Source organism: Panthera onca, chromosome B3 (genome assembly GCF_046562875.1).
Source record: "Panthera onca isolate mPanOnc1 chromosome B3, mPanOnc1 haplotype 2, whole genome shotgun sequence".
In the NCBI taxonomy this organism is placed as follows: Eukaryota; Metazoa; Chordata; class Mammalia; order Carnivora; family Felidae; genus Panthera; species Panthera onca.
In genome coordinates, this window is record NC_138344.1 from 132623537 (window position 1) to 132638679 (window position 15143).

A 15143-nucleotide genomic window follows, 5' to 3' on the forward strand; every position below is an offset into this window, starting at 1 on the left:
GGAAGGGGGGGGTCTTACAACCAGTGATCTGGGAGAAGTCTCTGCCTTCAAGCTAGCATGGGCCCTGGGGGAAGAAGGTCTGCGAGAGAAAGTGCACAGAAGTGGAATGCACAGAGCCCTTACAGAGGAGACAGCGCCAGCCAGGCCTTTCCCACTTCTAAGCTGTGGGGAGTGAGGGATAAAGCCCTTCTCTGTACTGTTAGCAAACGCCTCAGCAGTCCCATGACATCCATCATTTTTACAAAGAGTGTGCTGGGTAAGTAATCCACGCTGAGTTCCGCATCCACACTGACCTAGCACAGACAGCACCAGGAGCCAGGAGCCAAGCGCAGAGCCGGCATCTGCATTCACTCATTTCACTATGTCCTCTTCTTTGCTTCTCCACCTTTGCAAATCCCACCCATCCTTTTCCGTCCAGTTCTGGCCCTCACCTCGCATCTCCCTCCTCCAATCTCTTAGAGGTTTTCTTGTCCATAGTAATTATTTGACATCTGGCCATAAATGAAGTGACAATACCCTTTTATGTTCCCTATCTTAGGTCAGTGTCTGTGTCTCCTACTTTTTTTCTACCCTGCAGTGAAACGTAGTCAGCGTCCTCTAAATGAGTAATGAGAGAAATTCATTTAGGGGTGAACATCTATGGGCAATACCACAAAATGGCCCTATGGTTAGGATTTCAAGATAAGTTAAGCGTGACGTGTATGCATTTCCTGATCACAGGAAAAAACTAAGAGGTCAGTAAATAATACTATACTATACCGTGGCTTTAGTTTGTTAGGCAGCAGCCCAAAACGAGAAAACATCCACAACCAAAAAAAGGTGTTTACAGTAGAATTTAAAACACTAGAAAATGGACATTTAAACTTAGGGAAATAATACAGTTCACAGTCAACTAGTGAGCTCCAAACAATTCAGATGAGATAGTAATAAATAAAAGTATACAAGCCAACTGGCCATTAAGCTCATGCATAAATTATTTTCCAATTGAACTGACAATGGAGAGCACGATTGAGTCAAATAGGCCACAATCACGGTTATGTTGAATCAGTCTCTTTGATTTGTCCATTAAGTTGAAGGTTAAAAGTAAGTTCCTGGAAGGTTTTTTCTTCTTTAAGTATGAAAGTGAAATATGTTCATTGTTTTAAGAGGGAAGTAAGAAAACAAAAAGAAAAAAAAAAAGCTCGATCTAATCACCTTGTGAAAAGAAAATTCTGATGTACTTTGTTTTTTTCCATAGGCATATTTTATATGGATCCGGGATAAACACATACAGACAGCTGTGTAAGGATTCAGTGGGGGCAGTGTTCATGTAGTTCTTATTCACAGCATTTGGCATACTAAGCAAAAGCTCTATAAATCTTATTTTTTGTTATTCATATAAAATGCTCAACAATTTGTCATACAATGAAGTCAAATCATCTGATATCACACGTGGTCTTTCTTTGCCCTTCGTGCTGAGCCATTCAGATGTGTTTGACATTAAACCACTGGCCTACAAGGAAGAAAGTTTAAGGAACAGCCTTACAAAATTCACCAGTGTATTTACCGAACAGTTTGTGGAACATCAATGTCCATTCATCAGTCTCTCTTCCATGTGACATTGTGAAAGAAACATACTGTACCAGGGAAAACTCTCTAGGTAAGAAGTTTCTATTGTATGGACGATGGTCACTGGATTGTCATTCCCTATTTGTTCTGGACATTAGGTAGCTCGGAACCAAATCTGTTATCAACCTCCAACAATGGCACAGAACCTTCTGTATACTGATCCACTCCTGACTTCAACTTGTTGATTAAGTTCCTGGGGGATGAACACTGTCCTCAACTCTGTCTAATGACTAATATGACCCATGGCACCATTAAAATCAAGGGTTTAGCCAATGTTTGAGAGGGTAAGTTTGGAGATCAGACTGCTGTGGTCTGTTACTTAGATAGCTACACTATGCATACTTAACCTCTCTGAGCACTGGTATTTTTTTTTTAACTTATAAAATGAGGTTAATCTTGGTATCATAGAGTTGTATTAAATTTAACAATTCGTGCCTAGCACTCAATCACAAGTCTGCACATGGTAAGCATTCAGAAAATCATAGCTGTAATTATTATCTATAATAAATATTACAACACATGTAGAAGTATTTTGCAAATAAAGAACCATCAAATGCCAGGATCGAGATATTTTATTATTCCTCTCTAGAGCCTAATCTCATTAAAAAAATTTTTTTGATGTTTATTTACTTTTGAGAGAGAGAGAGAGACAGACAGACAGACAGAGACAGAGCTCCAGCAGGGGAGGGGCCCAGAGAGAGGGAGACACAGAATTCGAAGCAGGCTCCAGGCTCGGAGCTGTCAGCACAGAGCCCAACGTGGGGCTTGAACTCACGGACTGTGAGATCATGACCTGAGCCCAATTAGGACCCTCAACCAACCGAGCTACCCAGGCACCCCCCCTTAATTTCCTCTTTTTTAAGAAAAGGTAACAAATAACAGTTTTTTAGGTCTCTTCTAGTTGCAACCTTTTGTGCTCCATACTTAGAGAAAGTATGAAATGTATCCCAGAGAGTGAGCACTGCAGCAAAATACAACCCTTTAAAATAGGTAGCTTTAGTATACATTAGAACCACCCCAACAGTAATCTGTTGCTTCTTAAACAAGAGACTTTTTTTTTTTTTGGTCTCCCACTAACATAATTTCTTATTCCTGCCGCCTAAACAGTTTTTGCTGACGGATACTTGCTTGTTAGGTTACAGGCATTAAAATGCCTTCTTGCTACTTATTCTGGCTGCCTTCAGACTCTCCCAGTGTGACTTTTCTAGAGACGATCTACTCTAACTTCTAAAGGTTTTGACTTAACTTTTCATTCTTCTTAATTTTAACAAGGAAAATCTACAGAAACGACCCACCTGTTAGACCAGAAGCTCCTGGAAAATAGGGCCCGGGCACCCAGGTTTAGGTACTAAAGTGTGTGCATAGTCAAGACTCGGCTGAGTCAGGGTCAATCCAGGATGTGCGTATGGACCTCACCCAGGAAGCTGGGTCTTCCTCACCTAAGAACTGGGGCCTGAACAGAAAATCCTTTAGGGTGGCACGCTAGAGACGTGGCATGACCTTGTCTGGATGTAAAAAAGAGCCATAGCTAGCTGGAGAATCCCCAGGTCAAGGCTACCAAGAAGGACTATGGAAAAATTGATTACCTGAATAAATAGCTCCCAGAAAGCCAAGGCCACATTTCAGTTCTTTTTCAAGATCAAAACATGAAAGAGAGAGATAATATAGCTGACAGAACATTTCATCTGTGCATAAACCCTCTTCCTGCAAGAAAAATAACATGTAAAAGGTGACTCATGTATGGAAAGGGACAAAAGATGGAGCTGATGGCCTGAAATTTGTTCAGTTGTGAAGAGTTCTAACAGAAAAAGAAGTTATGTTAGCAGCAATCAGAGTTCAGCAGTGATTTCTTGCTAGGATGACTTTATTCTTTCTTTTGAGTATTTGTGGTCTTGAGTCTCCCTTTCAAATAAACATGAATTAAAGCTAGTTGGAAAGGTAGCACCCTGACTTTAAGTCTATTTCCTTTAAACGAGAAGGATATGATGCTCTGAGAAGGTTCATTTGCCATTGATACCAAGACCAGGAGAGGAACTGGGGGAGAAAAAGAGAAAAAAAAAAAGAAAGAAAAAAGAAGATGAAGGGAAAAGACTGGAAATCTGTAGACTGAGGAGGGTCCCTTCACACTAATTTTGGAGCCAGGTGCTAAACATCTGCACTTTGATCTCTTCCCCCCGCCCCAGACCTTCCCCTGAATTTCTCAGATGGCTAGATTACTTTGTGACCTTTTGAAATTTATCTTTTTAAAAAATTTTTTTTAACATTTATTCATTTTTGAGAGTGAGAGAGACAGAGCATGAGCGGGGGAGAGGCAGAGAGAGAGGGAGACACAGAATCCGAAGCAGGCTCCAGGCTCTGAGCCATCAGCAAAGACCCCGACGCAGGGCTTGAACCCACAAACCGTGAGATCGTGGCCCGAGATGAAGTCAGACGCCCAACCGACTGAGCCACCCACGCGCCCCTGAAATATATCTTAAAGTTAATTATTAGGAAAAGACACTGTGAAAAGCAGCATCCTCATGAACTGACTGAGAAGTGGATGTGAGAACAGATGTAATATCCTTGATATTAAATGCAAGAAAATGCATACAGGGGCAGGAGTGTATCGTTAAAGTCAGAAAGGCCTCATAGGGAAGACTGTGTTCACTACTGAAATATTACAGTTTTGAAGCAATCCTTGGGCCATAAGGAGTTTGAGAAAATGTTCCATATCCAGGTACTCTTCATTATATATGAGACAGCTCAGGCCTGGAAGAGACCATGCGAACATAGTGAATGGAAAGAAACTCTTTTCCAAAGCATAAAGCTCCAGTGGCCATCAGAACTAGTTTCAAATGGAAGCTCTGTGACTGCAACAAAGGTGAGAAATATTTCTGCCTGAAGTCAGAACTCAAAAATTAGAGAATTCATAAAGGAAATTTTGTAACTTTCACGAACATATCTTCAGCCACAAGTCAAAGTCAAACGTCTCTCAAACGTCAAGGAAACACACACACACACACACACACACACACACACGCACACACACACACAATGAATCAGTCCTCACTTTGTATCAGAGTATATGCACACACGAGAAACCTTTAGAAGGTAATGAAGGTAGAAAACCTGCCTTCATTTAGGATAATTGAAGGATATGAAGGATATGAAGGATATGAAGGATAATTTACCCTTCAAATTATCCATACAGGAGAGATATTCATATCACATGAATGTAACATAGACAAGGAAAGCTTTTTATGAAGTCAGATCTTGTTAAACATGAGATAATACATATGGGGGGGAATCTTCTGATATTGAATATGGGGAAAAGTTCTGTCAGAAGTCAATTTTGGCTCTACATTAGACAATTCATTCCAGCTGTAAAGAACATGGGAAGTCTTGGGGTACCTCAGTGGCTCAGTTGGTTAAACATCTGATTCTTGATTTCGGCTCAGGTCATGATCTCACGGTTTGTGGGTTCGAGCCCCACATCAGGCTCTGTGCTGACAGCTCAGAGCCTGGAGCCTACTTCAGATTCTGTGCCTCCCTCTCTCTCTGGAGCTTGCTTGGGATTCTCTCTCTCCTTCTCTCTTTCTGCCCCTCCCCTGCTTATGTAATTTCTCTCTCTCTCTCTCTCAAAATAACTAAACGTTAAAAAAAAAAAAAAAAAAGAACATGGTAAATTTTTCTTCCAGAAGGACGCCTCTTTCTACATCAAAGAATGGCTGGGGAAAGAAAACCTTCTGTGTAAAGGCAAATCCTTAATTCAGAGAACACACATCAGGAAGAAAGTCTATGAAAATAATGAATGATCTGACTGCCTTCAGCAGCAATACCACTGGCTTTATCAGAAAAGTTGCAAAATGGAGAAGCGCTATATATGTAACATGTGGGGAAGACCTTCACCCAGGCAGAATCGAGAAAATCACTCACTATTTAGGGGACTGCTAATAGGGAGAAATGCTACCAATGGAAAAAAAATGTGGGAAATTCTTCTGCCAGAAGACAGAAATCAGTTTAGATTCAAAAATTCATATAGCAATCCAGAGGAAAATATGTAGGGAAGGCATCATGAAGAAGTTACAGGGGCACCTGGGTGGCTAAGTCTGTTAAGCATCCGACTTCATCTCAGGTCATGATCTCACAGTTCATGAGTTCAAGCCCTGCATTGCGCTCTGTGCTGACAGCTCAGAGTCTGAAGCCTGCTTCAGATTCTGTGCCTCTCTCTCTCTCTCTCTCTCTCTCTCTCAATCTCTCTCTCTGCCCCTCCCCCACTTGTGCTCTCTGTCTCTCAAAAATAAATAAATGTTAAAAAAAAAAAGTTACAACTGGGGCGCTTGGGTGGCTCAGTCAGTTGAGCATCTGACTTTTGATTTTGGTTCAGGTCATAGTCTCACGGTTGTGGGATCGACCCCCAAGCCAGGCTCTGAACTGGGCTGGGTGTGGAGCCTGCTTGGGATCCTCTCCCTCTCTCTTTGCCCCTCCCCTGCTCACTCATGCCCCCATTCTCTCTCTTGCTCTCAAAATAAATAAATAAACTCCTTTTAAAAAAAGAAGTTACAATGAATTGAACATTACAGACACAATATTTGAGCATTTTGAGTGTGCAAAAATTTTTACGTGAAATTAAAAGGGAAATTCTATCAAGTTAGGGAGTTTGTCAAAAACACGTTCTCCTAGCAATAATATTGTTCTAAGAGTCATGGTCCATATGGGGTACTGAACCTTGCATACAAAAAAAGAATCCAGTAAAGTCTTTTGTAAATCTACTATTTATAAATAAAAAGATTTGTTCAAAGAAAGAAAAAGCCAAACTGGTCAAAAGGACACAGGAGCCAACTTGAGGAGGCATTCAATGCCCAAGTCTGTGACAAGCTGAAAACTAAAATAATTAATGATAATTAATGGAGTATAAATCATTAAAAAACATGCAATTCATGAGTCTGTGCTGATAATAAACAGATGGATTGATCAAGAAGAAGAGAGGTCTCCTGCTTATAGCCAAGGTTTAACTGAAGCACTAGGATTAGAAAATCCTTCTTTTGCAACTGTTATGACAAAAACTGGGTCAGACGAGAATCATGAACAGTTACCAAATCTAGGGGCAAATTTTGATGAGAAGGAAAATATTTGCAATGTCTTCAATGTGTCTCTCCACACACCGCTTGTTAGTTGCAAGGGAAGAAAAGATAAACAGAATACATTGGAGAAACTGGACAACATCTTCCCTAGTGGCAAAAATTAATACCATCTATGAGAGACAGATGGTCATTGTGGGCCTCCAGACATGGCCCCCAACGAGGGACAGGCCACCTAAATGGTATTCTGGCTCAGAATGCTTAACCCCAACATCAGGCAAACACAAAACAAGGACCATTCTTAAAAATCTAATAGTGAAGGCCTTTGACAAAATTCAGCAACCTTTCTTAATAAAAACCCTCGAGAAAGTCGGGATAGAAGGAACATACTTAAAAATCATAAAAGCCATTTATGAAAAGCCCACAGCTAACATCATCCTCAATGGGGAAAAACTGAGCTTTTTCCCTGATATCAGGAGCAAGACAGGGATGTCCACTCTCACCGCTGTTGTTTAACATAGTGTTGGAAGTGCTAGCATCAGCCATCAGACAACAAAAGGAAATCAAAGGCATCAAAATTGGCTAAGATGAAGTTAAGTTTTCACTTTTTGCAGATGACATGATATTATACATGGAAAATCCAATAGACTCCACCAGAAGTCTGCTAGAACTGATACATGAATTTAGCAAAGTGGCAGGATACAAAATCAATGTACAGAAATCAGTTGCATTCTTATACACTAATAATTAAGCAACAGAAAGACAAATAAAGAAACTGATCCCATTCACAATTGCACCAAGAAGCATAAAATACCTAGGAATAAATCTAACCAAAGATGTAAAAGATCTGTATGCTGAAAACTATAGAAAGCTTATGAAGAAAATTGAAGAAGATATAAAGAAATGGAAAAACATTCCGTGCTCATGGATTGGAAGAATAAATATTGTTAAAATGTCAATACTACCCAAAGCTATCTACACATTCAATGCAATCCCAATCAAAATTGCACCAGCATTCTTCTCGAAACTAGAACAAGCAATCCTAAAATTCATATGGAACCACAACAGGCCCCGAATAGCCAAAGTAATTTTGAAGAAGAAGACCAAAGCAGGAGGCATCACAATCCCAGACTTTAGCCTCTACTACAAAGCTGTCATCATCAAGACAGCATGGTATTGGCACAAAAACAGACACATAGACCAATGGAATAGAACAGAAACCCCAGAACTAGACCCACAAACATATGGCCAACTCCTCTTTGACAAAGCAGGAAAGAACATCCAGTGGAAAAAAGACAGTCTCTTTAACAAATGGTGCTGGGAGAACTGGACAGCAACATGCAGAAGATTGAAACTAGACCACTTTCTCACACCATTCACAAAAATAAACTCAAAATGGATAAGGGGCCTGAATGTGAGACAGGAAACCATCAAAACCCTAGAGGAGAAAGCAGGAAAAGACCTCTCTGACCTCAGCCATAGCAATTTCTTACTTGACACATCCAAAGGCAAGGGAATTAAAAGCAAAAATGAACTATTGGGACCTTATGAAGATAAAAAGCTTCTGCACAGCAAACAACCAACAAAACTAAAAGGCAACCAACGGAATGGGAAAAGATATTTGCAAATGACATATCAGACAAAGGGCTAGTATCCAAAATCTATAAAGAGCTCACCAAACTCCACACCCAAAAAACAATCCAGTGAAGAAATGGGCAGAAAACATGAATAGACACTTCTCTAAAGAAGACATCCAGATGGCCAACAGGCACATGAAAAGATGCTCAACGTCGCTCCTCATCAGGGAAATACAAATCAAAACCACACTCAGATATCATCTCACACCAGTCAGAGTGGCCAAAATGAACAAATCAGGAGACTATAGATGCTGGAGAACATGTGGAGAAACGGGAACCTTCTTGCACTGTTGGTGGGAATGCAAATTGGTGCAGCCACTCTGGAAAGCAGTGTGGAGGTTCCTCAGAAAATTAAAGATAGACCTACCCTATGACCCAGCAATAGCAGTGCTAGGAATTTACCCAAGGGATACAGGAGTACTGATGCAGAGGGGCACTTGTACCCCAATGTTTATAGCAGCACTCTCAACAATAGCCAAATTATGGAAAGAGCCTAAATGTCCATCACCTGATGAATGGATAAAGAAATTGTGGTTTATATACACAATGGAGTACTACATGGCAATGAGAAAGCATGAAATATGGCCCTTTGTAGCAACGTGGATGGAACTGGAGAGTGTGATGCTAAGTGAAATAAGCCATACAGAGAAAGGCGGATACCATATGTTTTCACTCTTATGTGGATCCTGAGAAACTTAACAGAAACCCATGGGGGAGGGTAAGAAAAAAAAAAAGAGGTTAGAGTGGGAGAGAGCCAAAGCATAAGAGACTCTTAAAAACTGAGAACAAACTGAGGGTTGATGGGGGGTGGGGGGAGGAGAGGGTGGGTGACGGGTATTGAGGAGGGCACCTTTTGGGGTGAGCACTGGGTGTTGTATGGAAACCAATTTGACAATAAACTTCATATATTGAAAAAAAAAAAACTAATAGTGAGGGCTGGGCTAGTTCCTCAAAATTTCCATGTTATAAAAAGCCAAGAAAAAAAAAAGTCTACAGAAATGTTCCAGATGAAAGGAGTCTAAAGAGACATGGCACCCAAGACTAATTCCTGTATTAGATGAGGGATGATGTGTTTAAGGACATTATCAGATCAAATGACAGTACCGGAATATAAACAGTAAATGAGACAAAAATATAGTATCGGTCTAAGTTTATGGTAAGTGTCCTGTGGTTTTAGGTTCAGAGCAGTGAGAGGAGGGCATAGTGGTAGAAAGGGCCAAAGGGTTAAAATGTCAACAGTAAGTGCATCGAGGTAAAGAGTATACAGCTCTCGGTGTTATTTTTATTTTGCAGTTTTTTGTAAGCGTTAAATTATTTCCCCAAAAAGGTAATTTTTAAAAAGCCAATCCAACATGTTCTGGCCCCTATCTCCAAAACAACAGGTACTCCTCTGTCTCATCTTCCTTTTCCCTCTTCACTAGAGCATTCTGCTAAGCTCAGAAACATCTTCATGTGCAAAAAACCAAAAACAAAAAACAAAAAAAACCACTCCTGATCCCCAGGCACTCTGGACTTACTGAAAGACTTCTACTTACACTGTCACACTTTCTCAAGGTTTGGTTTGCCTTTGACCACTCCAGCCTGGCCTCTGCCGTCACCAGGTACCAAAACCGGTCTTGCAGGTAGCCAACTCCAAGGGACACTTCAGTTACTACCTACCTGACCTTTCCAAGGTGTTGACCACACCCTCTTCCTGGAAATAATCCCCTTCTCCTTGTTTTGGACCAGATACCTTTGACTTTCCTCCCGCCCCTCCCCACCTCTAACTTCCTCTGCCATTTCCTAACTCTCTCCCTGACTTCAAATGATTGCGGTTCCTGAAGGTTCTCCTTCCACTCTGTCTTGCTAGGTCATCTCATCCATCCCCAGGGCTTCAAACACCATCTACATGCGAACGGCTCCCAAATTTATTTCTCCAGCCCACAGCTTTCCTCTGAATTCCGTATTCACGCAGCCTGAATGCCCGGATATCACAGATTGAAATTTCTCAAACGTAGCATTTTCAGACGTGAACTCTGGCTCTCCCCCAACCCCAAACCTTCTCAAGTCTTTCCATTTCAGTAAAGTGCCACTTCTGCTCATCTAAGTCAGAAAATACTGATCAACAGTTGGATGTTCACATTACAAGCAACATTTTTTTCTTTATGCTTTTCAATGGTTTCAAACTTCCCTACAATAAACATCCTATTACACTTATGAATACATTAAAGAACCAAAATCTTTCTTTGAAACAGAACAAGACAAAGGTGTGCTTTATAGTCTCTATTTTTGTTAATTTTGATTTTATGAAGTCTAAAAATTAATATTAACTTTCATATTACCAGAAGTGTTTGGATTTACTGAAGACATCACAGAATCAGCTTCTATCTAGAAAAGAAGAAAGAAAAGCACATATAATTTCATCAAATGTTTTCACAGTGGGAGTTCTTAATTCCTGGGGTGTGGAGAAGGATTATATTTTATGAGAAACAAACTGTGTTGAGTCTAGTAGACAACTAATATCACAGGACAAGACAGCTGTAATAGAAATTTTATTATTCCATCTGTATCTAGGGTTGGGGGGGGGGTATGGGTGAAACAGGTGATTGGGGATTAAGGAGGGCACTTGTGATGAGCACCGGGTGTTGTAGGGAAGTGTTAAATCACTATATTGTACACTTGAAACTAATATTACACTCTATGTTAACGAACTGGAATTTAAGAAAAAATCTTTAAAAAAAATCAATAAAAAATTAAGTGGCATTAAAGCAAGAAATATCTATATATCTATATGACACAATATGCTAATCTGCTACAGACCCTAATGGCCCCAATACTATTCCATTGACCAACATAGTTGAAGCATATACCATCAACTTGGCTGTCACATGACCTAAAAGCTAACTTTTCAATTTTAGACAAATACAAGCAATTGTTGCAATGAGCTCTATGGCTTTGTTTTTTACCTCTTTTTTTCCTGATTATGAAAGTAATATGTAGAAACCACAAAAAATATATAAGATCGTGAAGAACATTTTTTTTTATTTTATTTATTCATTTTTTTTATGAAGAACATTTTTTTTTTTAATTTTTTTTTAACGTTTATTTATTTTTGAGACAGAGAGAGACAGAGCATGAACAGGGGAGGGGCAGAGAGAGAGGGAGACACAGAATCTGAAACGGGCTCCAGGCTCTGAGCTGTCAGCACAGAGCCCGACGCGGGGCTCGAACTCACGGACCGCGAGATCATGACCTGAGCCGAAGTCGGACGTTTAACCGACCAAGCCACCCAGGCGCCCCATGAAGAACATTTTTAAAAACAGCCGTCCAATGAGAACCACTATTAACATTTGGCCTAGTCTGCATTTTTCTTTTCCTATGGCTTTTTAAACATGTTTCAGAACATACCCTATATAAGTGTCAGGAAACTGTTTTCGCTATATTATTAAAATATAAGCACTTCCCTTTACTGTTACAAGGGCATTATAAACATTATGGAATGAGAAAGTTGGCAATACCTGACATAGTTTCTCTACCTTGGATTCCATGCCCTGCACTTTCCTGGTTCCTCCTGCCCCTCCCTACCCTTAACTGTCGGTACCCCCAGTGGTCCACTGCCTTTCACGCTGTGTAACACTGTTTTGGGGCAATGCCACCCAGGCTCATGATCTAGCACCTGTAAACTGAGGAGTCCACAAACTGTCTCCAGCCCTTACCTCTCAATTCCTCACCCAGTTCCAGACTCCTACATTTACAAGTGGTGGCACAATCTGAGAGCCGATCTTTACCACCATAACCTCAACACCAGCATAATATTTAATGAGTGAATTCACTTAGGATGCTCAGAGCCTCCTCAAACTTAATGTGCCCCCAATTGAAGTCATTGACTTTCCTCTAAGCCTACTCCTTAATTTTCCTACTTGGTGGCATCACTATTGCTATAGTCCTGGTTTCACACCCCTCTCTTAACCACCAACCACATCAAGTCATCAGGGCAGATCATCTCCCAACACCACAAAGTGCTTCTGGACACCTCATATCAGAAGAGTCTAGCTAGCTCTTCCAGTCTAAGTGACGCCTAGACTCCTACTTTACACTAGGATTTCAAGACCCTCTTCCTTGTCCCTTTCACTTTGGGTCCTTTCTGTTCTTCTCCATCTCAGTATTTATCACAGAGTTTTATAAGTCTCTTTACACTAAACCGTGAACTGCTTCACAACACGGACTATATTTTATTCGTCTTTATATCTCCAGCAACTAGCAAGTGTTCATTTTATTAAACAGGAACACTTAACAGATTTCCTTGTGTAAACAACTGCCGTGAGTGTATAAATGATTTATTACATTCCATGCATTCAATAAATATTTCATTTGCTCAAAAGCAATATTCAAAAATAAAACCCTAGGGGTGCCTAGCTGGCTCAGTCAGGAGTGTGTGGCTCTTGATCTCAAGGTTGTGAGTTCAAGCCCAATGTCGGATGTAGGGACTACTTAAAAATAAGATCTTTAAAATTAAATAAAATTAAACCCCAAACCTCAACCCACTATAAAAGTAAAAATCTGCTACATTTCACAGAGGGTGCACATTGTCATTTAACAAAACGATTGACACATACAAATGATTGACAGGTGTACCAGTGACTTGCTATCACTTTACTGCTTAGTCATTTGCAGTCAAAAGACATTTGATTAAAAAATAAAAGCCAAGGGGCACCTGGGTGGCTCAGTGGGTTGAGTGTCCACCTCTTGATTTCGGCTCAGGTCATGATCTAAGAGTCCTGGGTTTGAGCCCCCCATTGTGCTCCACCCTGGGTATGGACTCTGCTTGAATTTCTCTCTCTCCTTCCCCCTATCCTTCTCCCACCTTCTCAACTACTCTTAAAAACAAAACAAAACAACAAAACCACCAAACCTCAACCAGGCATGAAAATACAAGTAAAAATCTGTTAAATCTCATGAAGTGTACATATATACGTATGTGAGCACATCACTGCACTTGTCATTCAATTCCTCACTTATAGTCTAAAGTTAAAGCCAATTAAGTAGGCTCAAGGGTGATCAAAGCAAAATGAAACCAGTTATCTTTCCAGCAAGGTTAAATACAATGCTTCAAAGGCTGGGCCCATTGAGCTGACCTGATTTGGAATTCTAGCTGAAATACCTGCAGGTTAACAGGAGAGCTGCAATTTCTGGGAGTCAGCCCTGACTACCGCTCTGAGCTCCGTGATCAGCTTCTCAGTAACCAAGCATCTGCTAGTAGGTGAACCACCTTGAGCCCACCTGATCCGTTCATGAGACATATTTGTATCAGCAGAACTTATTTACCGTGAAGTGGTGATACATTCAAGCATAATGAAGGACGGAGACGTGAGACATCACCTGGTCCCTGGCTTTGCTGGGCTGGTAATCTGACAGGCAGAGCCCGCTCATGAGGAACAGCTGGGCCAAAGTGATTGCCAAGCTATTTGGTTTAAGGAGGGCACGAGGGAGGCATTCCAGAGCCCTCTGTTTGATGGCTGTAAATGAATTTCTTAAACCTGGACAAGATCTTGTCTCTGATGAATTTCAGTTCAGCACCTTAACAAGAGGGATCCATCTTTAGAATGAATGTAACAAAGGGAGCAGCACAAAGACAAAGGGGAACAGGAAATTTGCCCTCCTAAGGCAGGACGTTCCTTGAAGCTCAGTTCAACTCTCATTATTAGTGAAGGAGGGCAAAGTTTCCTGGAGAATAATATCCAACAAAACTTCAAATTACCTAGCAATTGTACTTCCAGGAATTTATTCCACAGATATACATCCACAAGAATAACCATATAAAAGGATGCTCATCACAACGTTTGTAGGAATGAAAAATAATGGGGCAATCTAAGTGACCAAAAACAGGAAACTGGCTAAAAAGAATACTATGCAACTACTTTTTAAAACATGGTGATGACGGGGCGCCTGGGTGGCTCAGTCGGTTAAGCATCCGGCTTCAGCTCAGGTCACGATCTCGCAGCTTGTGAGTTCGAGCCCCGCGTCAGGCTCTGTGCTGACAGCTCAGAGCCTGGAGCCTGTTTCAGATTCTGTGTCTCCCTCTCTCTCTGACCCTCCCCTGTTCATGCTGTCTCTCTGTCTCAAAAATAAATAAATGTTAAAAAAAAATTTAAAAATAAAATAAAACATGGTGATGTGTGGGGTGCCTGGGTGGCTCAGTTGGTTAAGTGTCAGACTCTTGGCTTCGGCTCAGGTCATGATCTCATAGTTCGTGGGTTTGAGCCCTGTGTTGGGCTCCATGCTGACGGTGAGTGGCCTGCTTGGTATTCTCTCTCCCTCCCTCAAAATAAATAAACTTAAAAAAAATTAAAGTTCAAAAAAAAACACAGTAAAACATGGTGGTGTGTGCTCTTTTGTTAAGTGAAAATAAACAAAATAAAACAGGCATACAATGCATCCACTTTTTCAATAGAATGCCAAGCATGTTATGCACTGGAAATTTTGAATGATGCATAAAAAATTGTAAATGATAACCCCTGAGGAGTGGGACTCTTTGGTAGCAAAGAGATTTTATATTCAACTTCATACTTTGCCTGGATTGTTTGAATTTTTTGACCATATAAATATACGTTTTATAATTTAAATGAATTCCTCCTATTACCAATGCCCTCCCCACAGCCTTCCATCTTGACACCTTCCTAGCATCTTGTACTTATTATTAGTAACCAGTGGTGCGTTGGCTTCATCCACCAAGTTCCAGGGATGAACTTGAATTCATCCCTGAGTTAGGTTCTTTATTTTTTTTATTTTTGTTTAATGTTTGTTGGAGCATGAGCCGGGGAAGGGCAGAGCAAGAGAGGGACACAGAATCTGAAGCAGG

General features: G+C 40.7%; 1 protein-coding gene across 10 annotated transcripts in view; it reads right to left on the minus strand.

The window, feature by feature from the left end:
• Positions 1 to 15143, minus strand: part of EFCAB11 (EF-hand calcium binding domain 11) — a 157286-nt gene that overhangs the window by 141034 nt on the left and 1109 nt on the right. For all 10 annotated transcript variants that reach the window (XR_013555984.2, XM_060620521.3, XM_060620528.3 and 7 more), the window contains exon 3: positions 10627 to 10672. Coding sequence is in view for 9 of the 10 variants with exons in the window: in XM_060620521.3 (XP_060476504.2) it covers positions 10627 to 10672 (46 nt within the window). In the remaining variant the exon portion in view is untranslated. The remainder of the gene's footprint in view (positions 1 to 10626; positions 10673 to 15143) is intronic.